This window comes from Salvelinus namaycush, chromosome 1 (assembly GCF_016432855.1).
Source record: "Salvelinus namaycush isolate Seneca chromosome 1, SaNama_1.0, whole genome shotgun sequence".
In the NCBI taxonomy this organism is placed as follows: Eukaryota; Metazoa; Chordata; class Actinopteri; order Salmoniformes; family Salmonidae; genus Salvelinus; species Salvelinus namaycush.
In genome coordinates, this window is record NC_052307.1 from 21,589,619 (window position 1) to 21,615,811 (window position 26,193).

The 26,193-nt window shown below is 41.8% G+C and overlaps 1 protein-coding gene across 1 annotated transcript; it reads right to left on the minus strand.

Moving 5' to 3' along the window:
• Nucleotides 1-925: 925 nt before the first annotated feature.
• LOC120054485 (coiled-coil domain-containing protein 92-like) lies at nt 926-6,974 on the minus strand. Its single transcript, XM_039001913.1, has 3 exons — nt 6,811-6,974; nt 4,428-4,469; nt 926-1,881 (listed from the first exon to the last, which is right to left on the minus strand). Exons 1-3 carry the CDS (start codon nt 6,944-6,946, stop codon nt 1,097-1,099), a joined length of 963 nt encoding a protein of 320 aa, XP_038857841.1. The 5' UTR covers nt 6,947-6,974; the 3' UTR covers nt 926-1,096.
• Between the last annotated feature and the right edge of the window lie 19,219 nt (nt 6,975-26,193).

Consider the following 26,193-nt stretch of genomic DNA (forward strand, 5'->3'; position numbering starts at 1 on the left):
CTGTCAGGAGGAATGGGCCAAAATTCACCCAACTTATTGTGGGAAGCTTGTGGAAGGCTACCCGAAACATTTGACCCAAGTTAAACAATTTAAAGGCAATGCTACCGAATACTAATTGAGTATATGTAAACTTCTGACCCACTGGGAATGTGATGAAAGAAATAAAAGCTGAAATAAATTATTCAACTATTATTCTGACATTTCACATTCTTAAAATAAAGTGATCATCCCAACTGACCTAAAACAGGGAATTTTTTACTAGGATTAAATTTCAGGAATCGTGAAAAACTGAGTTTAAATGTATTTGGCTAGAGTGTATGTAAACGTTTGACTTCAACTGTATATATAATGTTGATGATTGTTGAGTTGTGACTGTCAGTGAAAAGCAGAGACCCAGCCAGGCATATTACAATAAAAGTACAATCGCGGAAAAACGGTTGGCTATTACTTTAAAGAGATGAATGAAAATATTGTCACTGTCTTTTAGTTATCAAAATTCTTAACTGAATTCTGCGAACAGTAGCATATCATATTGGCAGTAGCAGAAAACATCGGCCATATCCCTGGAGTGCGCATATTCAGTGTCTTTGTCATTGGGTCAGTGCCACTTTTGTTTGTCTTTGGACAATAACTTCCTCCTCTAGGTTAGATGGTCGTCATATTGTATTTGTGTCTCCCCTTTTCGTAGGCCAATTATATGGATCAGACAACATTGTTTTTATTGATCCGTTTGTCCGTGTCAGCAAAGTAGACTACTGTAATTTCTGTAGTCCCGCACTGGTAAGAAATTAAATATACTTTCACCCCTGGTAGTAACGATGACAATATGTGTATGGTTTCACCAGGTAAGCAGGCAATAATGCAGATGTTTGGCAGATAAGTTTATGTGCACAATGTATGACAGAGTGAAATGAGAGACAAAGCAAAAAAAGGACAGGATGTGTAAGTCACATGTGTTTCAAAACAAAACATTTGGCATGGTGGTATTTTTTTGTCTGTTTTCCATTTTACATTCTTTGCTCATTGCAGTGTTGCATAAAAAGCAGGTGATTTATACAGTAGGTGATGCTCCTTCTCGCTCTTGTGTGTGAGTGTGTTAAACTGTTCTGTCTGCCCCAGAGCGCTTCCTCACCACCTTGCCCCCATTGACCTGGTCCACAGCCAGGATCTCCAGCTCTGGCTGAGGAGGCACCACGGGAGGGGTGCAATGGTGGATGCGGTGTGCAACGCCCATGTGTGCATGGTGCTGCCGGTCCCGTGCCGGGCTGTGGCTGGACGAGCGATCACAGGTGATGGGGGGTATGACGGCAGGCCGGTCTCGTACCATCTGCAGATCAGGCATGTCTCGAGATGCCTGCAGGAAGGGGGTGGGGTCGGGCATTGCATCCACCGCCTCCCGTAGGACCATCCTCCTCCCATCAGAACCCAGCCGGTACACCTCGGTTAACTCCGAGTGCAGCGGCTGAGACAGGCTCTTCTTCATGCGGCGGCGAGGGGTCTCAGGGCCAGGCTGCCGGTCTTTAGCTGGGGGAGGGGTGGGCTTGTAGGAGCTCACAGGGCTGACGTTGGGACTGGCCTCGGAGGAACTGCCTGCCAGGAGCTTTTTCTTGGTGGTGTGGAGCTGAGAGGTGAGGTAGGCGATGGTGCTGGCTCTCTGCTCTAGCTCCCCAGACAGGACAGCCAGCTTGTGGCTCTTTATCTTCAGCTCCTCCAGGTACTTCTTCTCCCTCTCCTTGATGGTGTTCTCCAGGACAGAGATCATGGCGTTCTTCTGCTCCAGGTCTCTAAGCAGCTCCGTGTTCTCCTCCTCCTTCACCTTCAGCTGAGCCTCCAGCTCCTCGCACTTACTGTGCAGTTCCCTGCAGCGCGCCTCACTGCTGTCTGCACAAACACAAACAAATCACACTGTTAGACCTGTATTTGAAGACAAAACACACACAACCATCAGAAACCCAGTATTCACCGTCACCAATACAGTAGCCTGCTTCATTTGGATCCACAATAAAACATGGTCCATTCCTCTCAAAATATTCCATAAGGAATACATAAGGCTGTTTTCCTATTGGGTCTGGTAGGGCTACCATCTGCAGTCAACATACCGTAGGCATGTGTACATGTCAGATACTACAAACGAAATACAAAAAGCTGTCACTTAAATCCAAATAATGCTTAACACGCGCACACACACACACACACACAGCAATTTTGTATAAAATATAGGCTACACATACTGTACATCCAACCTTCCACCCCTCCCACACACACACTAATTGCCCATAGGCACTTTAAGTGCACCCACTGGCCATGGATTCAGTCTATCAGCTGATGTGAGTGGGCGAGAGGGATGTCTACAGAGACTCATCAGCAGTGGGCAGAGCGAGAGGCAATAGCTCCTGTCTCATAATACAGCTCTGGTCCATAGCCAGGGCACAGCTCTCCTCTGACCTTCATTATTGCCCATCCTCCTCCCTCGCCAGCTCAACACTGCCCACACATCGCCTCCCCCCAACCCAATGATCAAACACACATTCACAATCAGCTACGGTACAGATATAGCCTAGCTATTAGCTCTCTGTAGCAGATAGGCCTAAAGCATACCATAGATCCTAGATAATGATATCTACCCAACACAACCATCTACATCTAATACTAGAGTATATGTCGATTTTCTACTGCTTAATGGGGGGGGGGGGTTGTCCATGTCTGTGTTTAAGAGCTGCAATTTTCTCCTATTAGGGGCGTGGGGGTGATGATATGTTTCTCTACCAGCTGAGAAGGGGGATGTCGTCTTTGTTTTGGACCCCAGCTAGAGCCGCTGAGTCCTGCCTGCTGCACTAAGTAAGTTGCAGACTGTGCATTAGTGCTGTGGCACATCATCTAATTTCCTGCACTGCAATCTGCATGATGTCCAACACTAACCTGCTACTGTCTCCGACAATCCCCACAGTACCACACTGTCTGCACTGCACATAGCCAGGAAGAACACCTCCCCATTACAGGATTCACAAGGTAACATTGAGACATGTTACCTGTCATACAACCTGAACCTACTCTTATTCTGTAACAGTGAACTGACTGATTTCCCATTCAATAATTCAGTAGCACAAAATACATCAAATATCAAGCCAATGTAGCCCAAAGATCAAGCCTGATTAAAACAGTTCCGATTTCAGCAAAAGGATGTTTTTACTTTCCTATCATTTTTTTTTGCTTGGGTCCATGGTTAGAGATGCTACAAAGTGTGTATCAGCCCATTGTTCTCTGGCTAGTATATAGAGCTATTTCAGCGGCTTAATCAGGACTGTAATGATGTCCTGAAAGGTCAGCATGAGGGTAGAAGGGCTTAGTTACAACTGTTTACTGACAGGTTTACTGGCAGAGCTTTAACCTCTTCCCATTGTTAACACTGTTTCTATATTACTGACTGAATATCTAACAACATCACATTGATTGCTATATTGTTTCCCCATTGCATAGATGTCCTGTAATTATTGATCAATTCTTTGAGTCTGTCTACTAGCCTACAGGTCAGATTCCAAGGTTAGACCTCCATGTGGTTCTAATGCATGCCCATGGGCAGTTCTCCTGTGTATATAATTCAGACTGTTTGACTCTGTTACATGTCCATGGTAATATGGGGGATGGGAGGGGGCTGTGCTGTGAGCTAGGCAATGAGCTGACTGTGAAAGGAGGACAGTGCCCTGAACAGCAGGCGGTTCTGGCTGCAGCGCAGTTTCCTGGGTGGAAAAGTGTTACCAGGATACAGCCCTAGCCTTCTGCTTTCTCCCATTCCCAGGGCAAAGAAATACAGAGGCCTCTGTTCTGTTCTGCTGCAGAAAGTCTTATTTAATAGCGTTGCAGGTTTTAGGGCCTGGGCTGTTCACTGTCACTGCCACTGTTGAACAGCCAGGGTGAAGGCAAGCAGAGCCTGAACTTTATATATATTGAGTGATTCTTAGTTCACATAGGCTACATAACATCATTAACAATACAACTGCCAGCACGATAGTTTGCAGAAAATATATCAATTTAATTTGAAAGCACATAATCCTAAAGTAATTGCGATTGGTAAAACATTATTGGCTACAAAATACATCAAATATTTTCCATGTCTCTGTCCAACAATGCACTGCACTGCTAGGGCCTATATTACTTACACAATGACAGCAGAGTCAAGTCAAAACACAGAGAGAAACGATTCCCACAGAATTAAATATACAGAAAAATCATGTGAAAATTAACTGACCCTGCCTGCCAATCCCAGTAAAGATCCATAGTATTCTCTCAATAACTATGCTATTAGTTATTGAGCGAGAAAGTCAGGCCAATCGCTCTAGCAATGGAATGTGACGTGTGAAACAGATACCTGTGTGGATATGTGTGTACTTGGGGTCCCATAATAGAGGAAGGCCTGGGAAACGTCTTACCTGTTGGATCTGAACTTCTCACTGTCAGCTCATAGGTCAAGTCTGTGAAAAGAGAAGAGGATCAGGCCGGGAAGTGAAAGCTTCAGCTCTGACAGGAGCGGTGCAGTGGCATCAAGGAGCATGCTATTCAGAGAGCCTATGCAGAAGCAGGTATCTAGTGGAGAGGTGAGATGGCAGGCCTCTACAGATGGGTCAGGATTAGTGAGAGTCACAGGCCAGCTTAGCAGTAGGTTGTCCAAGGACATTTGACAAATCGGCCAAAGCACAGAGCGATGGAATTAATGGACCTGGCCCTGGCTAGCCACCCTGTGGTGTGCTCTGGTTTGTGGCTCAGGGTGTCATGCTTTACTTATGGTGTAGTCCAGGGGTCATCAACTAGGTACAGCCGCAGGCCGATTTTTTTTCTTGAGCGGATGGTCAGGGGGCCGGAACATAATTATAAATAATTTGTACACTGCAAATTGACACAAGAAGCCCAAACAGACAAAAACAATCATTTCAAACCTCGATTACATTGGTACACAACCACATACACTACCGTTCAAGAGTTTGGGGTCACTTAGGAATGTACTGGTTTTTCGAAAGAAAAGCAAATTTTTTGTCCATTAAAATAACATCAGATTGATCAGAAATACAGTGTAGACATTGTTAATGTTGTAAATGACTATTGTAGTTGGAAACGGCAGATTTTTTTATGGAAAATCGAGTTAGCCGTACAGAGGCCCATTATCAGCGACCATCACTCCTGTGTTCCAACGGCACGTTGTGTTAGCTAATCCAAGTTTATAATTTCAAAAGGCTAATTTATCATTAGAAAACCCTTTTGCAATTATGTTAGCACAGCTGAAAACTGTTGTCCTGATTAAAGAAGCAATAAAACTGGCCTTCTTTAGACTAGTTGAGTATCTGGAGCATCAGCATTTGTGGGTTTGATTACAGGCTCAAAGGGGCCAGAAACAAAGAACTTTCTTCTGAAATTCGTCAGTCTATTCTTGTTCAGAGAAATTAAGGCTATTCCATGCGAGAAATTGCCAAGAAACTGAAGATCTGGTACAACGCTGTGTGCTACTCTCTTCACAGAACAGTGCAAACTGTCTCTAACCAGAATAGAAAGAGGAGTGGGAGGCTCCGGAGCACAAGCACAACTGAGCAAGAGGACAAGTACATTACAATGTTTAGTTTGAGAAACAGACGCCACACAAGTCCTCAACTGGCAGCTTCATTAAATAGTACCCGCAAAACACCAGACTTGTGAGGCGTCTGTTTCTCAAACAAGACACTCTAATGTACTTGTCCTCTTGCTCAGTTGTGCACCAGGGCCTCCCACTCCGCTTTCTATTCTGGTTAGAGCCAGTTTGCGCTGTTCTGTGAAGGGAATAGTACACAGCGTTGTACCAGATCTTCAGTTTCTTGGCGATTTCTCATGCGGAATAGCCTTCATTTAGACTGAATGAAGACTACCAGAATAGGTAGACTACCAGAATAGACTGACGAGTTTCAAAAGAAAGTTCTTTGTTTCTGGCCCTTTTGAGCCTGTAATCGAACCCACAAATGCTGATGCTCCAGATACTCAACTAGTCTAAAGAAGGCCAGTGTTATTGCTTCTTTAATCAGCACAACAGTTTTCAGCTGTGCTAGCCTTTTAAAATGATAACCTTGGATTAGCTAACACAACGTGCCATTGGAACACAGGAGTGATGGTTGCTGATAATGGGCCTCTGTACACCTATGTAGATATTCCATTAAAAAAAATCTGCCGTTTCCAGCTACAATGGTCATTTACAACATTAACAATGTCTACACTGTATTTCTGATCAATTTGATGTTATTTTAATGGACAAAAGTGCTTTTCTTTCAAAAACAAGGACATTTCTAAGTGACCCCAAACTTTTCAACGGTAATGTATGTCTCTCTATTTATGAGTGGAAACAGTTGGGAATACAATATACAATATAATTTTGAGGTAAATTCCTAATCTTTTATGTCTAAAAAAATAAAATGTAATAACAAAATTTAATAAATGTTGGGCTCAGAAAACATTTAGGGGCCAAATAAAATAGTCTGCGGGCCACATTTGTCTTGCAGGCCGCCAGTTGAAGATCCCTGGTGTGGTCTGTTCATGTTTAATCCTGTTCAACTTTGCAGTGCTGCTGTTCTGTGATCTAATGTAACTGTGCATGTTGTTCAGGCAGAACTGTAAATGAGTATTCAGCATGTATGACTCAGAATGTAATAGTCTATCTAGTGTGCTTGCAATCCAGGTGTTCAAAATGTTTTATTTTGGTTGCGCTAGTTTGTTTTTATATTCTGTAGCAGTATGAAGTGTATGTATTTAGGTATAGTGGCCACAGTTCATGTTCAATTCGAGGTTCAGCATGTTCACCTGTGCAGTGCTGTTGTAGTCTGCGGATCTCTGCATGTAGACCTTTCAGTGTTTTGGCATGGTCCTGCTGGAGGAAGAGCAGGTTCTTCTGGGCGCTGTGCAGCTGATTCTCCAGGGTACCATTGTGGGATGCCATGGCAGACAATGCAGCAGACACACACCAGTCCTAGAGACCTGCAAACACAGACGAAAAACAGACATCAAAACAAGAGTCGTACAATCTGGGGTTCAGTGCTGAACCTAAATGCTCACCCTTTCACCCATAGACATCTGGGATGTGCTCCAGCTTTACTTTGCCTGCCAATGACAGTGACCATGATAATCCTCTTTGGACGATACACTGAACAGTCACTACGACTACAAGACAATTCCATCAAATCCATCCAAACTCCTGGCCACTTGCTTGGGCTTGCTAAAGTAGTCACTAGCCTAATGCCCAAACATGATGACACACAGGATATAAAAAATAAAAAAAATAGCACACTATTGATCTCGAGATTGTCTTTGGAATGCTACTCGGTCAGTACCATTATAATGCTTTTTGCCAGGAGAGAGGGGGCACATAGGCTCATACCTTTGTTGCTTACTCTAATTGGCTTACAAACGCTGATGTTGAGCTATTGATTTTATCATCAGAGTGGGCAGTCTACGTCTAAAGAAGACTAACCTCAGGGGGAAACAATTCATCAGCATCGCCGTTGGTTGGCCAAAAGGCCTACTTTAACCCAGTAAAAAAATTCAGTATATAATAGGCCGAATAGGTCATTATCAACAGGTCATCCAAAAAACGAGGCTACAAAAGGACAAACTCTAGGTGGAACCTCAGGCTACTCCTCCACTTCAGTACACAAAGCACATGAGGCTGCTGAGGGTAAATACAGAATGCTTTCAGAGATCTTGAGAACATTAGCAAACATCAGTGACAGAGGGTGCAGCATGATGCAGCCAGTCTCCAGCAGCAGGCTGGGCCTGCTTCCCTCCCTTCCTCCCTCCTTGGACATCCTTGCATCCAGTACTCAGCCAGAGACGGCACCCAGGGGTGAGGTAAGAGACCATCAGTCAGTCAGAACAGAGCAGCAGCCCCATTGTCTTCAATCTCTCCCAGACAACACCACTGAGTCGGGAGTAGACAGCACATTGATTTTCCCCTCTGAGTGCAGAGAGCCTTCCCCCTGAATACATTAGCAAGCTACAATAAAACATCTCATAGCTTCTCCCTATTGCATCATCATCTTACTAACATGAATAATAAATTGTGTGTCACCTCTTAAGACATGCTCTTCAGTGATAGCAATGCCATGTCAAATTCTCTCACTGTGTGTACAGAAGCAAAGGACACCAGTTGACCTCCCAACACAGCAGAGTAATCACAGAAAGAGAGAGTGACTGATGTGTCATAAAGAGTGCACTATGAGAGATAATTTATAATAGATGAGTAATCCTGAGTCCTTCCTGTAAACCATGGATGGCAGACACTCACACACCCCTTCCAAGCATCAGGCTTGATAGGTTCCCATTGATCATGCCAGTAAGCCTGGTTACTTCCCAGAATCCTTTCCCATCACTACGGATAATGCGATAGCACAGTGACATTACAGGGCAAAATTAAATTAACAACATTATCTAATGACATCACATTGTAATTACATCACCAACATACAACCCTCCACCCTCTTTCTGCCTTTGTAGTGATTTGGTATACTCAGTTATCCAAAATGTATGTTGCTTTTGAAGATAAAATGGAATATCTGTGATAAGTGACAACTCCCCTTTCCTCTCTCCCTTCCCCTTACACACCAACAAGCATTTCCTCTCACAGAAGACATAAATAATCAATGAACTGCAGCAGCAAGTCACACTAGCTACCATCCTTCGCTAAAACAGATTAACGCTCCAGACACACCCCATGTGATAAGAGGGGAGAAGTCTCACACACTTACTGTAAGACTTAGAAAATCACTTACGAATCACCTAGCCAGGTGCTGCCTCAAGAGTATGCTGGAGCTATCATGAACTCACAGCTTTCCTATGGACCATGATGGGTGGGTGTGGAGCAAATGCTTTTGTTGAATGGCTACTTTGTTCCAGTTGATAGAATTAACTTTCCATGTGCTTTGGGAGAATCAATTAAGACATTTAGCCTATATTTATTTATCGGCTAGAAAATGTGCCGAATTAAATCTATACAGTTCCACTTTTCACCTTAACAGCCAGGTAGCCAGTTGGGTTTGCAGCAATAAGACACTGTGTCCTTGTAGGATTCATTAGTCATTCAAATGGAAAAGCAAGTCAGACATACCTTATGCTAGTGGGCAATTCCACGATAACAGAATGAGGCTGAGAATCATATTTTACTTTAAAATGTTATGTTACACAAAAACCAACGCTTGCAAAGTTAAACAAACTATACAACTATAAGCACAAGGCCTACTTTTAACTATTTCCACTGAATTTTACAAAAACACATTACCTTGAAAAACAGTGCAGATGCAAAGTTTGATAACAGAATGACAGTTTGTGCTGTTTGTGCAGTCATTATTTTATTAAACTTTGCATCTGCACTGTTCTTCAAGTAAATGTGTTTTTGTAAAACTTTCTGTGGAAATTGTTAAAAGTAGGCCTTGTGCATGCATATTACACTTCTAAAGCACTTTTCATAGAATCTCAAATCACTTCAAGAGCAAAAATCAAACAAGCAATATAATGACAGGTCAACCAATAGAGGACAAGTCTTTGATAGCTTCATCATCCAAAGATGGAGAGGGGCAGCTCATGGCTTGAGTGAAGGGAGCTATACAGAGAACGGTAGATGATGGTGATGGAGTCTGCTGATGATCTTGTACAGGGCAAGTCTGGGAACCAGCCAGAGTCCTATAGCCACTGGACTTCTCCTCTTCCACTCTGTGCAGCACCCACTTGGGTGATGCCTCAGCAGCTCTGGGTTCCAGAAAGCTCACAACACAAAGTTCAGAATAGTAGCCAATCGTCCTCTCTACAAGTCTTCTGCTGTATTCCTCCATCTCCCATTCCTCTCATGCTGCACGCAACTCCTTAAATTATGTTCGCAAAAGATCAGGAATTGGCAGCCAGGTAAAACAATATGTCCAGATGCATCTTTTCAAACAAAGGCTAGCCAAAAAGTTTTACCTTTCAGTCAATCTGCAGACACATGAAATGATATCAAAAACAAAATAGTTTTCAAAAACAATTAAAAACACCTAAAAATAACAAAATATGTACAAATTTACAGGCGCTCTGTGCTTAGGATGCTATTAGCGTACCATGGCAACTATAGAACTGTTCTCTTCTACAAGTAAATCGTTTTTTGTACAATTTTCAGTGGAAATTGTGAAAAGTCGTGCATAGAGTTGTATGGTTTGTTTAACTTTGCAATCGTTAGTTTTTGTTTGGCATACATTTTAAAGTGAGCATAGTCCCAGCATCATCCTGTTACCATGGAATTGCCCTACTACAAAATTATAGTAGAGCGTTTAAGGTTTCAGCACCTGCATTGCGGACAGCACCCGATCCGACTATCACATGCGCTTCTGACAACCAACCAGCACTTTCCAATCCAAAATCGATTTGACAGCAAAGCTAGTTAGCTAATGTTAGCCATATACCGTAGTTAACTAATTGTTTAATTTAATGTTCACAGTAATTGAGACGAACGTTGAACGGTCCATAACAATTGGTTAAGGCCACTTAACATGTTTGTAAACATGTCTTATTGCATTCCAAATCTAAATAGCTAGCTAGTTAAACGTGTCATAGATAGGTAGTAAAGTTAAATACATTTGGCATTGTGTAGCCAACCAACCAGCCAGTCAGCTAGTATTACTTATTGATAGCTATCCAGTCACACATGGCTAGGTAGCTATCCAACCAAGAAAATAGTGGTAAGCTAACGCGTAAGCTAAAATTATTGGAAGCTAGCTCTAGTTATAATGCTGCATGCGAAGGTGATTTTGAAGATCGTGTTATGTTCACCATGGCCCCATTGCATTTTACCATTCCAAAACAAAGCATGACAAAAAAATGAACCATTGCAAATAGATAGATAGCTATGCTAATTTAGTTAACTAGATAGATATATAGATAACGTTAACCAGAGAGGCAGGTTCAATCGAGGAGGGGTCCTGCTGCTGTGTTACCACTGACCAAACAGAGAGGAAAAGGGTTTATACATTTAACAACCTACCGTGATACCTACCCTAAATTTTTTTGGGATAATATCGTCGAATATTCTCTAATATATAAATTCTTGTCGTAATTGCTACAGTGGCTAAATCCGTTCTGCCATGTTAGGCATTGTTATCGTTGATGATGCCAAAGGCTCCTCTTCTGTCGGCAGAAACAGGATGGATGGGCTGTGTCAGTCTTCTTATCACCCTCAGCTACAACAAAATAAGGCGATGCATCATGGGATACTACTGAAAGTAGTAACAATGTTCAAGAACATTTCGTTTGTTTCATGACTTGTGATTTGACACTCTGAAATAGATGGGAATACATGTATGAAAATGTATAAATGTGTCAAAGAAAATGTGATTTTAGTCTAAAGTGTAATTGATTAACCTGGCGGTTGCTACGCATGTCGTCGAGCTGTATCTAGGGCGTAAGTGTCATTGCCATAGAAACAGAACACTGCTGGCTCATTCGCGGGGCGCGTTCAGCAGGACACAACGTTTTGGAACGTTCCGCAATAAATATGTTATGTAGAACAAACAATCGTGTCGACTCAAGTCATGGCATTTCTATCTGCAACGTTCGACAACGTTTGGCAACCGAACGTGGCACTGTCCACACAAAAATGATTAATTTGAGCCATCTAGCGACGAAGAGAGGAGTTAAGTACAAACTGGCGAGGGCTCACTTCTGTGTAAATAGGAAATTAACCAAAAAACGTTATTAATTTACACTATATGAATATTTAAATATTAATTCAAGATAAAATATCTCGACAAAAATAATAGACCCAAATTGTTCATTATAACATACAACAGGCTGTATCACACCCGGCCGTGATTTCGGAGTCCCATAGGGCGGCGCACAATTGGCCCAGCGTCGTCCGGGTTTGGCCGTCATTGTAAATAAGAATTTGTTCTTAACTGGCTTACCTAGTTTAAATAAAGGTTACCATTTTTTTTAAACAGACTACACCAGACAGCAGAGGGAGCAGTGCTTCAAGAATGGGCCTTTGACGTGCAGTAAGAAACGTGGCGTTTGGCCGCAGCGATGTGGGTGTGTAGCCAGGTAAGTAGTGCAAAGCAGCAGCCCACCCAGAAGCATAACTTGGGGGGGACAAGGGGGTCATGATGACCATGATGAATTTGAAGGTTTACAAAGTATTTTCCCACCGTAGCTACTGGCTTTCTGTGGCTTTACACTACACAATTCCTAATTGTATGATTAGATTCCCCCCGCCGCCAATTATGCTTTTGGTTTGGCCCGGTCCTCAGAGGCGGTGGTTTGTAAAGAGGAAAAAAATGCGCAAGACTTGTAAGGAGAACAGAGCAAAAGTTCCTGTCTTTCTCTCCTTAACAAACCCATACTTCTGTGAACTAACTTGTGACAAATAAAGTACAGTCACAGTTAGCATGGCACATTCATAAGAACGAGTAAGAATTCTATAGAACATTATATTTTTCCAATGGAGAAAGTTTCTATTGCCAATAGACAACACGCGCATCTCGTGTGTGAGCGGAATTTCTCAAAAGGAGTGATAATTGGTAACGGTTACGGCATATTGTGCTCAATTTTGTGAGTTCAAAGACAACTTTGGTAGTATTATAAACTTTAAAACAACTCGTTTCAAGTAGGGTACAGAATTCGAGAAGGACTGTTTGAACCTCATGCAGTAGGCTCAAGCAGTGGCGACCCGTTATTCAGGGCAGGTGGGCACATTTTGGGGGGGCTTGCCTGTTTTGCATGTTATTTTGGCATTAATAGGTGTCACATCAGTTTGAAAACAATGTAAAAAAGAATATATATCATTGAGTTAGTAAAGACGTATAGAAACATGGTCTCTTTTTTGTTTTCTTGAGTAAGGCAGGTCCAAAATGCAGATGTTTCAGTTTAACTCAGTGCTTTCTGTGGTGGTGGGGCAAGCCAGCAGAAAATACAGAGCGCTGCACCGTGATTGGCTCAGTGTTCTGTCACTCACGGATACTTTACGTCACTGCCAAGTGTAAGAGCAGACCTTGAAAATTCTATCACCTTCGGCTGCTGCCATAGAAGTGCCCATCCAAGAAGGATCAAGGTCATTGGCCACAGATAAAATGACGTCAAATCACATTATATGTACAGTAGCTTTGATTGGACTGATCATGTCAACATCATACTTTCACAATCTTAGCTAGTCATCATCAGGAATCAAGTCGACAATCTACTGGTAAATCCTTTTTAATCCTTGTCATATGAAGATAAATAATGAAGAGGAATTATAGATAAAACGTACCAGTGCTCTTCGACCATTGGACATAAACATTATACAACAAGTTGGAAATCGCAAATTCAACAAGTGGTTTGGAAGGTATCAGTGGCTGTGTGGTCCCAAATCTGGGATTAAAATGATAAACATTCAACATTGGTCATGCTGTCAATGAAGCATGATTTGTGCCGTTCAAAACGACTGTTAACTTGGAGGACCGCCGCACCACCTTCCTGTTCAAGTGAGCCAAGCACAACAATGTGAGTCCCAAAATGCATTGTATACTGCTTCATAAATTATGTAATATGCCAGGGAGATATGTATACTATAGCTAAGAAAGTAACACTAAGTGTATGTTGTGTAGTAAGATGTTAGTAGCCCTTGTGCCTCACCCTAATAATTTGGTCTATTTAACCCTCTTAATTGTGCCTACTGTTCTGACTGTTCTACTGTAGCCTATAACCTGTTTTAGAGAAATGTATTGTTTAGTGTTGTGTTGTGTAGTGGCTTTGCAAGCAAGCCTGTTTCTCTCCCCAGTCAGAGGCAGCATGCTTAGAAAACAAACTTATTTAGAAAACAAATTTGACTGCCAAAATTGTGGAGAGAAAGCACACATGATGTTTATGCAACCTACAAATCACCCTAAGAATACTTCCAGAACCACCTTTATATTTTATATCAATTGAGAAAATCTACAAAAGAAATTGGCCCATCCTAGTCTTCATTAATAGGGATGTATGTGACATTGCACAGCAGTAAACTGGTTTATTTCATCTTCATCATTTTTTTGTTCTTGATTTCAATATGGAAGGAAAACCAGGTACTGGTGTTTGTATGTACTATTTCTTGGTGAGTGAAATGTATTCACTCTTAAAAAGGAAGGGTTCCTGGAGGATCCTTTAGGGGTTCTTTAATACATTTAAACTGGGGGAACCCCTATAAGTTCTTTAAAGAACCCTTTGGGTATTATTCATAATAATAATCAGCATAACAATAACAACAATAACACTATCTTTTAGTTGTCAGTGTTTGTTATGATTTTAGTGGTAAAACAGAATTGAAAAATCTAAATATGAGGTAAATTCCCAGCAGAGCCCCAAGTCCAATGGGTACATTATATCCTCTGGCTTGTTGATGTCCTCTGTAGGATATCTATAGCCATAAGGATTTTGTAGGGAGGGTGAAGTCTGTATACAATAAATAATAATTATACAGATGGTTAACAAAACGTGCACACAACAGTATTCATACCTTGGGTTTTGTGGTAACTGTCAATGAAAAAACGGTTCACTTTTGACATCAGTTTTCATACACATACCTTGTCCATAATGTAGAGGCCTATCAGATCTTCATTGAAGAGGAAGAAGGCTGCTGTGACTGTGTCCTATAAGGTTTTAGAGGAACCATTAATTACAACTAACTGTAGATGATACATGTAATCTGCATAACATTATGAGGCAAACCAATGCCAATTCTAGGCTACATACCTTTGTGTAACTCCTCGTCGGTATACCTGCAGACACAGACACATATGGAAGTGAGCTATAGCCTTTAACATATTCTTAACTATTCTTACCTCTTTGTTGATTGATATACTATACATTGAATTGTGTCCATTTCCTGTTTTAGAAATAATTTAAAAAAGGGAAAACGTGTCAAACAACCCAGCCATTTGCACAAATATGAAAAGATAGATGATATCATCATAAAACAATATCAATTTAGCTCATAAGGGAGACACCTTACCTTAAATTGAGGAGATCTTTACATTTTTCAGTTAAGTGCCTGCACATGTTGTCATCTCAAATTCAAATCAACATTTTTCAGTTGGGCAGTTAGGTTCCTGCAAGAACCCAGAAGAACTAAAGAGGTTCCTCAATTAACCCCATCTCCTATGGGGTTCTTGGAAGAACCTAATGGGGGTATTTTTCAGCGGCAAGAGCCGTAAGGTTCTTCAAGGAACTTTGAGGATCTTAGAAGAATCCTTGTTGAACCCCACATTTTGTGTGTTGTTATACTGTATTTTTGTGGGGAGGTTAGGGGAACATATGATGTTCCCCCATGATGAAAGGGGTTCATGACAGAAAAAGTTTGGGAAGCACTGATCTAGCTAATGATTACCATAAAAACAGATGGGCAACCCCATGCTTCAGCCTATTTATTTATAGACAATATGTTGCATCAGTTGGGCTATATGTGATCATGCATATTGCTTAAAAACACACCAGCCTGATAATATGGACCAAGATGTTTTTAGGCTCCTTTTTGGAGGGGAAAATTATATTTTCATACATTTTGGAGTAGAAAAGTCACCAGAGCTGTTTTCAGTACAAATAAAATGTAATGCAACGTTCAATTAAACAGAAACAGGGCTGTTCTGAACGACCAGTTGAAAAACGGGAAGGGGTTGGGTTGTGGGTTCAAAATGCACCGCTGCCATTCAAATATGTCATTCATTGCTTCAAGTCACACCCACCACACCCATCAAAGTCTGTTCAAGAACATTGAAGAATGTTTTTGGGGAATCATGTCGTTCACTACAACCCGTTATGCAACGTAGCAAACATTCAATCGAACTGAACGCACCCCAGAACTGACTTTCTCAAATTGCCAAGCGTGGTTACTTTCTGAACTGACCAACAATTTTAAAGTAATACAGAAATTATTGGTATTCCTGTTGTGGTTGGGATATATTGACTAAATTATCAGGAACGTTTTGGATATATTTTCCCTTCCAAATTCACCAGAAACAACCATTTCACAGCTATTTATTTAAAAAACATATCCCGGGGGGGGTATGCCCCTGGACCCACCTAGAAGGCTGTTGCCCCTGGAACCCATTGACCTGCCCCCCCCCCATATGCAACATAGTGTTACACCCTTGAGCCCACCTAAACCTTTTCAAATCAAATCAAATTTTATACCTCACATGCTTCGTAAACAACAGGTGTAGACTAACAGTGGAATGCAGAGGGAAAGAAAATAGAGAAATTATAGAAAAGTACAATTTAATAATACAAGTGATAATGAAGACACAATGAGCAACGATAACGATTTGTAGGCCTACAGTCATCATGGGAAGACTGACATAATGCAGATTGATTTTAATTTCAGCTAAAATTGGAATACCACTTTTTTTGGCCAACATCTGGAACTGAACATAACTTCTCTATTACTTTCAAAAGTTGTCATTTGTTGTCATTGTTCTAAGTTAGTAACCAAACAGGAAAGCTCATTTATCAAACATTTACATAGGTTAAATCTTTATAGACCATTGACAGTAAAAGAATAAGGTATCAACATCAAAAACACTTATTTCACCTTCCCAGCAAAATGTGGACTGCTGACCAATAATGAGCAGAGCTAAAGAGATGAGGAATTTAAGGGTAAAATGTACTATTTTCCTAAAACAGTTTTACCTAATCAGACAACTAATTGATCATGAGTGTAGTCTGGCCCAGGAGTGTGAAGGTGAACGGAAAGGCTCTGGAGCAACGAACCGCCCTTGCTGTCTCTGCCTGGCCGGTTCCCCTCTCTCCACTGGGATTCTCTGCCTCTAACCCTATTACAGGGGCTGAGTCACTGGCTTACTGGTGCTCTTTCATGCCGTCCCTAGGAGGGGTGCGTCACTTGAGTGGGTTGAGTTACTGACGTGATCTTCCTGTCTGGGTTGGCGCCCCCCCTTGGTTTGTGCTGTGGTGGAGATCTTTGTGGGCTATACTCGGCCTTGTCTCAGGATTGTAAATTGGTGGTTGAAGATATCCCTCTAGTGGTGCGGGGGCTGTGCTTTGGCAAAGTGGGTGGGGTTATATCCTTCCTGTTTGGCCCTGTCCGGGGGTATCTTCGGATGGGGCCACAGTGTCTCCTGACCGCTCCTGTCTCAGCCTCCAGTATTTATGCTGCAGTAGTTTATGTGTCGGGGGGCTAGGGTCAGTTGGTTATACCTGGAGTACTTCTCCTGTCTTATCCAGTGTCCTGTGTGAATTTAAGTATGCTCTCTCTAATTCTCTCGTTCTCTCTTTCTTTCTCTCTCTCTGAGAACCTGAGCCCTAGGACCATACGTCAGGACTACCGGGCATGATGACTCCTTGCTGTCCCCAGTCCGCCTGGCCTTGCTGCTATTCCAGTTTCAACTGTTCTGCCTGCGGTTACGGAACCCCTACCTGTCCCAGACCTGCTGTTTTCAACTCTTAATGATCGGCTATGAAAAGCCAACTGAGATTTATTCCTGATTATTATTTGACCATGCTTGTCATTTATGAACATTTTGAAAATCTTGGCTCTCTCTAATTTTCTCCTTCTCTCTTTCTTTCTCTCGGAGGACCTGAGCCCTAGGACCATACGTCGGGACTACCGGGCGTGGTGACTCCTTGCTGTCCCCAGTCCGCCTGGCCTTGCTGCTATTCCAGTTTCAACTGTTCTGCCTGCGGTTATGGAACCGCCACCTGTCCCAGACCTGTTGTTTTTCAACTCTTAATGATCGGCTATGAAAAGCCAACTGAAAATTATTCATGATTATTATTTGACCATGCTTGTCACTTATGAACATTTTTGAACATCTTGGCATAGTTCTGTTATAATCTCCACCCGGCACAGCCAGAAGAGGACTGGCCACCCCTCATAGCCTGGTTCCTCTCTAGGTTTCTTCCTAGGTTTTGACCTTTCTAGGGAGTTTTTCCTAGCCACCGTGCTTCTACACCTGCATTACTAGCTGTTTGGGGTTTTAGGCTGGGTTTCTGTACAGCACTTCGAGATATTAGCTGATGTACGAAGGGCTATATAAAATAAACTTGATTGATTGATTGATTGATCATTGATTTTATTTAGAAATAGGCCCAGTCTTATAGATAGGGCTACTACTAGTCTACTGTAAGTAGAGCAGGCGAGCTGGTGCAGCCTATGTGTTACCAGTATGCTTCTGCCTGCTTTGTCAAGCACTAAGTGACGGGAGGGGTTAACAAAGTTTTACACTCGATAACAGCTCTGCTCAGGTCCTCAGATTATTTTACTTTTGTACATAAACAGTGAGGACAGTGGACTTTTTATCTACACCCACTATTTTCCCACCTCACATTCTGCCAAAGCTACCTTATTATCTCTGGCAAGAGGAATTCCACAGTGGCAAAGCTACCACGTAAAACGATAGGAACCAAAAACAAGAAATCAATTTTCATAACCAACCTAAGAAAGTGTCTCAAATGAATGGGGAAAATGTCTCATGGAATAAATTGAATTATTGTCTCCCTCTGAAATGTTATTTTTGGGAAGCAGCCTTAATCGCTCCCTGGCTTTGGCATGTTTTTGACAGGATTAAATTCTTTTCTTCTTTATTTTTAGTGTTTCTGGCATACGTCCTAGATCCTTCTATCAAGAGGAGAGACCAACCAGTTGGGGTGAGGGTTAGATATTCTTCCTCCAGCATATTTCTTTACCCTTCAGAGGTGAAAAATAATTCCTCAGCCTCATACCTTCCTCATGATTTGTTTTACTTAAAGGCTGTTAGAGTTATTTATATATCATAACAAGTATTAAAATAGCTCAGTGAGGGGTAAGAAACTCACCAAGTAAAACAAGGAGCTTGGCCATCATAAACTACCATCTAGAAGCAGTCTGCAATCCTGTGTCTCAACCTGGTCTCAGAGCATTCCATATTATTCTGTACGTAAATCTGAGACACTCCATTTAGTATGATATGTTACGTTTGCTATTTATTACTTTGTGGCTGTACATCACCCATTTCGTATGATATGTTACGAATTACAATTTGTATTATATGTTACAAATTTGCAAAATATACAGGTGCAAGAAAAAGTATGTGAACCTTTTGGAATTACCTGGATTTCTGCATAAATTGGTCATACAATTTGATCTGATCTTCATCTAAGTCACAACAATAGACAAACACAGTCTGTTTAAACTAATAAAACACAAACAATTATACGTTTTCATGTCTTTATTGAACACACAGTGTAAACATTCACAGTGTAGGGTGGAAAAAGTATGTGAACCCTTGCATTAAATAACTGGTTAACCCTCCTTTGGCAACAATAAACTCAACCAAATGTTTTCTGTAATTGCGGATCAGGCCTGCACAACGGTCAGGAGGGATTTTGGACCATTCATCTTTACAAAACTGTTTCAGTTCTCAAGGTCATGCCACAGCATTTTAAATCGGGTTGAGGTCAAGACTGACTGGGCCACTCCAGAAGGCGTATTTTCTTCTGTACAAGCCATTCTGTTATTGATTTACTTCTGTCTTTTGGGTTGTTGTCCTGTTGCATCACCCAACTTCTGTTGAGCTTCAATAGGTGGACAGATAGCCTTACATACTCCTGCAAAATTTCTTGATAATCTTGGGAAATCATTTTTCTGTCGATGATAGCAAGCTGTCCAGGCCCCGAGGTAGCAGACGTGCAGCAATGTTTTTTTGGGACAGCAGTGGCTTCTTCCATGGTGTCCTCCCATGAACACCATTCTTGTTTAGTGTTTTACGTATCGTAGACTGGTCAACAGAGATGTTAGTATGTTCCAGAGAGTTCTGTAAGTCTTTAGGTGACACTCTAGGATTCTCCTTAACCTCATTGAGCATTCTGCACTGTGCTCTTGCAGTCGTATTTGCAGGACGGCCACTCCTAGGGAGAGTAGCAACAGTGCTGAACTTTCTCCATTTATAGACACTGTATTACTGTGGACTATGAACATCAAGGCTTTTAGAGATACTTTTGTAACCCTTTCCAGCTTTATGCAAGTCAACAATTCTTAATCTTAGGTCTTCTGAGATCTCTTTTGTTTGAGGCATGGTTCACATCAGGCAATGCTTCTTGTGAATAACAAACTCACATTTTGTGAGGTTTTTTTTATAGGGCAGGGCAGCTCTAACCAACATCTCCAATCTCGTCTCATTGATTGGACTCCAGGTTAGCTGACTCCTGACTCCAATTAGCTTTTGGAAAAGTCATTAGCCTAGGGGTTCACATACTTTTTCCAACCTACACTGTGAATGTTTAAATGATGTATTCAATATAGACAAGAAAAATACAATAATTTGTGTGTTATTAGTTTAAGCACACTGTGTTTGTCTATTGTTGTGACTAAGATGAAGATCAGATCAAATTGTATGACTAATTTATGCAGAAGTCCAGCTATATCCAAAGGGTTCACATACTTATTCTTGCCACTGTACAGTATGTTACGAATTAAGGTTAGGTGAAGGGTTAGCTAACATGCTAAGTAGTTACAAAGTAGCTAAAAAAGTAGTTGAAAATGTGCAAATTAGTTCAAATGCTAAAGTTGTCTATAATGAGATTTGAACTCCCAACCTTTGGGTTGCTAGACATTCGCGTTATACACCCACACATCCAGCCCAACCAACCACCCACCCACCCTACTTTCGTTTTTGCCTTAAGTAACCATCTGTCTTATGTAACCATATCAAAAGTAACATATCATACAAATTTCAGTTTGCCAGATTTACATTTACTATGTTACGTCTAATCTATGAGACCAGGCTGTGTGTCTAAAGCACTGAATCATGACTGGGAGTGAGTGTGTCACTGTGTGTGCCACTCAGACACCTATTCACAGAAAAGCAGGACACCAGGTTCCAGGAGAGGCTGTTGATAATCATCTGTCACTTTCATTCCATTCTAGGAAAAGGAAAACCATTTTTTAATAAACATATTGTTTGGAGCTATAGCCTATACCAGTTCCCTTTTTTATTTGCTGCAAGAATTAGTTATGATGCTCCGGAGCAGAAATGTTGTGTGTTTGTGTTGTCCTTATATTGACGTAGATTCCTTCTCCCAAATAAAAGATTAGCCAAAGATAATGTTCGAGTAATACATTCATTTATTTAAACACATTCCAATATATTTAGCTGTAGTGCCTTCCAAGACTGCCTTGATTTAACGTATCAGCTGTTTAAACATACCATGAATAGGCTACATTATTTTGCACAAGAAAATAAAATAAAATGCCAAACGGGTTGTAATCCAGTTTCAACATGTTTTATGTCAACTCTATTATGGAGTAATGATTGAGTGTATGGCCATGGACATTGATCAATGTGGAGAGCTCCTTCCCTGACATTGGCTTTTATTTTGCAAAAGTCCTCAGCTCAGTGCCCTTTACACTGCTGTGTTTTGTTTATACTTGCATTGTCAACCTTTTGGGCATAAAGTGCATTCGGAAAGTACATTACAGCCTTATTCTAAAATGTATTAAATCGTTTTTTTCCCCTCATCAATCTACACACAATACCCCATAATGACAAAGCAAAAACAGGTTTTTAGAAATGTTTGCAAATGTATAAAAAAAATGGAAATATCACATTTACATAAGTAATCAGACCCTTTACTCAGTACTTTGTTGAAGCACATTTGGCAGCGATTACAGCCTCAATTCTTCTTGGGTATGACGCTACATGCTTGGCAGACCTGCATTTGGGGAGTTTCTCACATTCCTCTCTGCAGATCCTCTCAAACTCGATCAGGTTGGATGGGGAGCATTGCTGCACAGCTATTTTCAGGTCTCTCCAGAGTTGTTCGATCAGGTTCAAGTCCGGGCTCTGGCTGGGCCACTCAAGGACATTCAGAGACTTGTCCCAAAGCCAGTCTTGCGTTGTTTTGGCTGTGTGCTTAACAGGTTGTTGTCCTGTTGGAAGGTGAACCTTCGCCCCAGTCTGAGGTCCTGAGCGCTCTAGAGCAAGTTTTCATCAAGGATCTCTCTCTACTTTGCTCCGTTCATCTTTGTCTCGGTCCTGACTACTCTCCCAGTCCCTGCTGCTGAAAAACATCCCCACAGCATGATGCTGCCACGACCATGCTTCACCGTAGGGATGGTGCCAGGTTTTCTCCAGATGTGACGTTTGGAATTCATGCCAAAGAGTTCAATCTTGGTTTCATCAGACCAGAGAATCTTGTTTTTCATGGTCTGAGAGTCTTTAGGTGCCTTTTGTCAAACTCCAAGCGGACTGTCATGTGCCTTTTACTGAGGAGTGGCTTCCGTCTGGCCACTCTACCATAAAGACCTGATTGGTGGTGTGCTGCAAAGATGGTTGTCTTTCTGGAAGTTTCTCCCATCTCCACAGAGGAACTCTGGAGCTCTGTCAGAGTGACCATCGGGTTCTTGGTCACCTCTGACCAAGGCCCTTCTCCCCCGATTGCACAGTTTGGCCGGGTGGCCAGCTCTAAGAGGAGTCTTGATGGTTCCAAACTTCTTCCATTTAAGAATGATGGAGGCCACTGTGTTCTTCGGGACCTTAAATGCTGTAGACATTTTTTGGTACCCTTTCCCAGATCTGTGCCTCGACAAAATCCTGTCTCGGAGCGCTACGGACAATTCCTTAGACCTCATGGCTTGGGTTTTGCTCTGACATGCACTGTCAACTGTGGGACCTTATATAGACAGGTGTGTGCCTTTCCAAATCATGTTCAATCAATTGAATTTACCACAGGTGGACTCCAATCAAGTTGTAGAAATATCTCAAGGATGATCAATGGAAGCATTTCGCTACACTCACAATAACATCTGCTAACCATGTGTATGTGACCAATAAAATGTTATTTTATTTGGAAACAGGATGCACCTAAGCTCAATTTTTGAATCTCATAGCAAAGGGTCTGAATGCTTATGTAAATAAGGTATTTCTGTTTTTAATTTTATTATAAATTGCACAAAAAAAAAAAAAATGGTTTTCACATTGTCATTATGGGGTCTAGTGTGTGGATTGCTGACTTAAAAAATGTCCTTCCCATACTTCCCAAGCACTCCCCCATGCCAGAGCCGTCCACTGTCTGATTTCCTTTAACAAGCTGGCAGGCCCCATAAACGTGCCAGTGATTTACTGCCCACTAGGCCTGCAGATTGAGCTTTTTATTTTATTACGAAGGCAAGGAAATACATTATTTAAAACAACACTAAATTCAGCTGTGTCTTCAGACATGTTTAGAGTGATGCCTTACAGACGGGTGTTGGAAAAGAGCCCAAAACTGTCATAGGGAGGCGCAGCTAGGGCACACTGGCGGGAACGTAATTAGACTGAACTATTAGGCTTTTGTTACAACAGCAGGCAGTCGGTCAAGGACAGAGAGAGGAAGATAAAAAAAAAAAAAACATATGAAATAGTTAAACTGGAGAATGAAGAATGTGGAGGATGATAGGCTCTTAGTTGGCACATCAGAGTTAATAGAGACACTCAGACCTGCTGTGTCCGATGCCCTGAAATACCATTGAAATCCAATCACATTATGGATGTGGCAGTACAGCATCTAATAAGGCTGGGTTTTACTGCCTCCGCTCTGACCAGCTGCCAATACCAACACTTTTCAGGTTGTAATAGTGTTACTGTCATTATATTGAGGTTGGCAAGGCTAAATGCCCTAAAACTCTGAAAAGCTCATTACATTTGCCAAGTTTCTATTTTTTTGTGGAAAGATAGTTGTAATCACTCCAATATTGAAATCAATGTGTCATTTATTTGATCACTTCAAAGCCAGCAAGTCTACCAGTCCATTTAAAGTAACAATGAAATTATTTTTTAGAAATTACTTCAAGTTCATTATGGTGCATTTCACCCTAAATATGTTAGATGTATACTGCTTTTTGACTGGTTCTCAACTATTCGAATACTATTTAACATGTGCCATCAACTCTAAACTACTTTCAATACACCCAGAACACACACACAAAATGACTTTGGTCTCTCTTGCTACATTTGCTATACGCCTGCTGTAACCCCCTATACCCTAAAAAGACACCAGTTCTGGTAAGGCATCTCATCATGTTTGAACCAGATGTTGAGGCTATTCCCACTTTCTCTTAAATGGTAAATGGGACCTCCCAGAGGCTTTAGTCTTTGCCTTTGTTCACTGTTTTATGGTATGGAAGTATTTGTCTATGTCCTTTTGGAGAATATATGTAGTAGCAGCTGGAACACACAAAGACATACTGTAAGACTGGAGGGGGGGGGGGGCAGTTACTGTAAGATGAGTGGGGGGGACAGTTACTGTACAGCAGTGGTATTCCATTGTGGTATAACTTTTTCAGGGGGGACCCCATTGTTTTCCCCCTGAATTTCTGGTGACCCCATTTTTTCCCCAATAATTTATGGTGACCCCACCACCCCCCAAATCTAATGTCACTACCAAAGTTCCCTGTAATTTTCTACGCACTGAGCAAATTTCAGGTCTGCTGAGCACAACCTTGAATGTTGTGAAAATGTTGTGCAACTTCCAGCACGCGTTTACTGTGAACACTGAAGCTGTACCTGCTTTAAGTTACAGTTTTAACAGTGGTCAAGTAGGCTATTGTGGCTATTTGATCATAACGTAGGCCTACCATCAAAAACAATAGAGAAAATGCATCCCATAACACTTTAATTAGCAGTTCTATCATTCAGCCTACAGTAGCAGCCAATGTGTGGTGTTCAATGTAGGTCCATTTTTTAAAACAAAACATGCAGGGCTTGACATGAACCTGTTTATCCACTTGTCCTTCAGACAAGGAGGTGACTGAAAATGTTGTTGTGTTGTTTGATGCAAGAAACCACTTTACAAAATAAAATGCATTATTATTTCCATACCATTATTACAGAGAATCAGGCAGATTTTGCTACCCTCTACCTATTGGCTACTTAGCTTATTCAAGCCTGTCTCAAAATACAACACTGTTTAAGACAAAAAAAAGCTCTTCACCTGACTCGCTTTTCAAATATGTCTAGTGCTCTTGTAGGAAGCAATCACACCCTTATTGCTGAATACAAATGATCTATAATTGGGATAATAACTCACTAACTGGCAAAGGATATGAACATAATGTGCACATGCAGCTCTCGGGTTGATCTCAAAACAAGTGCATCTACTCATGACCGCTTATGCTGTAAACACAGTTCAGTTCAAAGTAAATGGCACAGATCCATATAAACTCAGCAAATAAAGAAACGTCCATTTTTCAGGACCCTGTCTTTCAAAGATAATTCGTAAAAATCCAAATAACTTCACAGATCTTCATTGTAAAGGGTTTAAACACTGTTCCCCATGCTTGTTCAATGAACCATACACAATTAATGAACATGCACATGTGGAACGATCGTTAAGACACTAACAGCTTACAGACGGCAGGCAATTAAGTTCACAGTTACGAAAACTTGGGACACTAAAAAGGCCGTTCTACTGACTCTGAAAAATGGGGATTGTACATGTGGCCAGGGCAATAAATTGCAATGTCCGTACTGTGAGACGCCTAAGACAGCGCTACAGGGAGACAGGACAGACAGCTGAATGTCCTCGCAGTGGCAGACCAAGTGTAACAACACCTGCACAGGATCGGTACATCATGTACCTGCGGGACAGGTACAGGATGGCAACAACAACTGCGCGAGTTACACCAGGAACGCACAATCCCTCCATTAATGCTCAGACTGTCCTCAATAGGCTGAGAGAGGCTGGACTGAGGGCTTGTAGGCCTGTTGTAAGGCAGGTCTTCACCAGACATCACCGGCAACAACGTCGCCTATGGGCACAAACCCTCTGTTGCTGGACCAGACAGGACTAGCAACAAGTGCTCTACACTGACGAGTCGCGGTTTTGTCTCACCAGGGGTGATGGTCGGATTCGCGTTTATCGTCGAAGGAATGAGCGTTACACCGAGGCCTGTACTCTGAAGCGGGATTGATTTGGAGGTGGAGGGTCCGTCATAGTCTGGCGCGGTGTGTCACAGCATCATCGGACTGAGCTTGTTGTCATTGCAGGCAATCTCAACGCTGTGCGTTACAGGGAAGACATCCTCCTCCCTCATGTGGTACCCTTCCTGCAGGCTCATCCTGACATGACCCTCCAGCATGACAATGCCACCAGCCATACTGCTGGTTCTGTGCGTGATTTCCTGCAAGACAGGAATGTCAGTGTTCTGCCATGGCCAGCAAAGAGCCCGGATCTCAATCCCATTGAGCA

Bases quoted from the DNA above. Each gene is read 5' to 3' on its own strand.
- LOC120054485 (XM_039001913.1), bottom strand. From the start codon at position 6,946: ATGGCATCCCACAATGGTACCCTGGAGAATCAGCTGCACAGCGCCCAG. The intron at 4,470-6,810 runs GTGAACATGCTG...CTCTTTTCACAG, and splicing joins ACTACAACAGCACTGCACAG to ACTTGACCTATGAGCTGACA. The intron at 1,882-4,427 runs GTAAGACGTTTC...GTGTTTGTGCAG, and splicing joins GAGAAGTTCAGATCCAACAG to ACAGCAGTGAGGCGCGCTGC.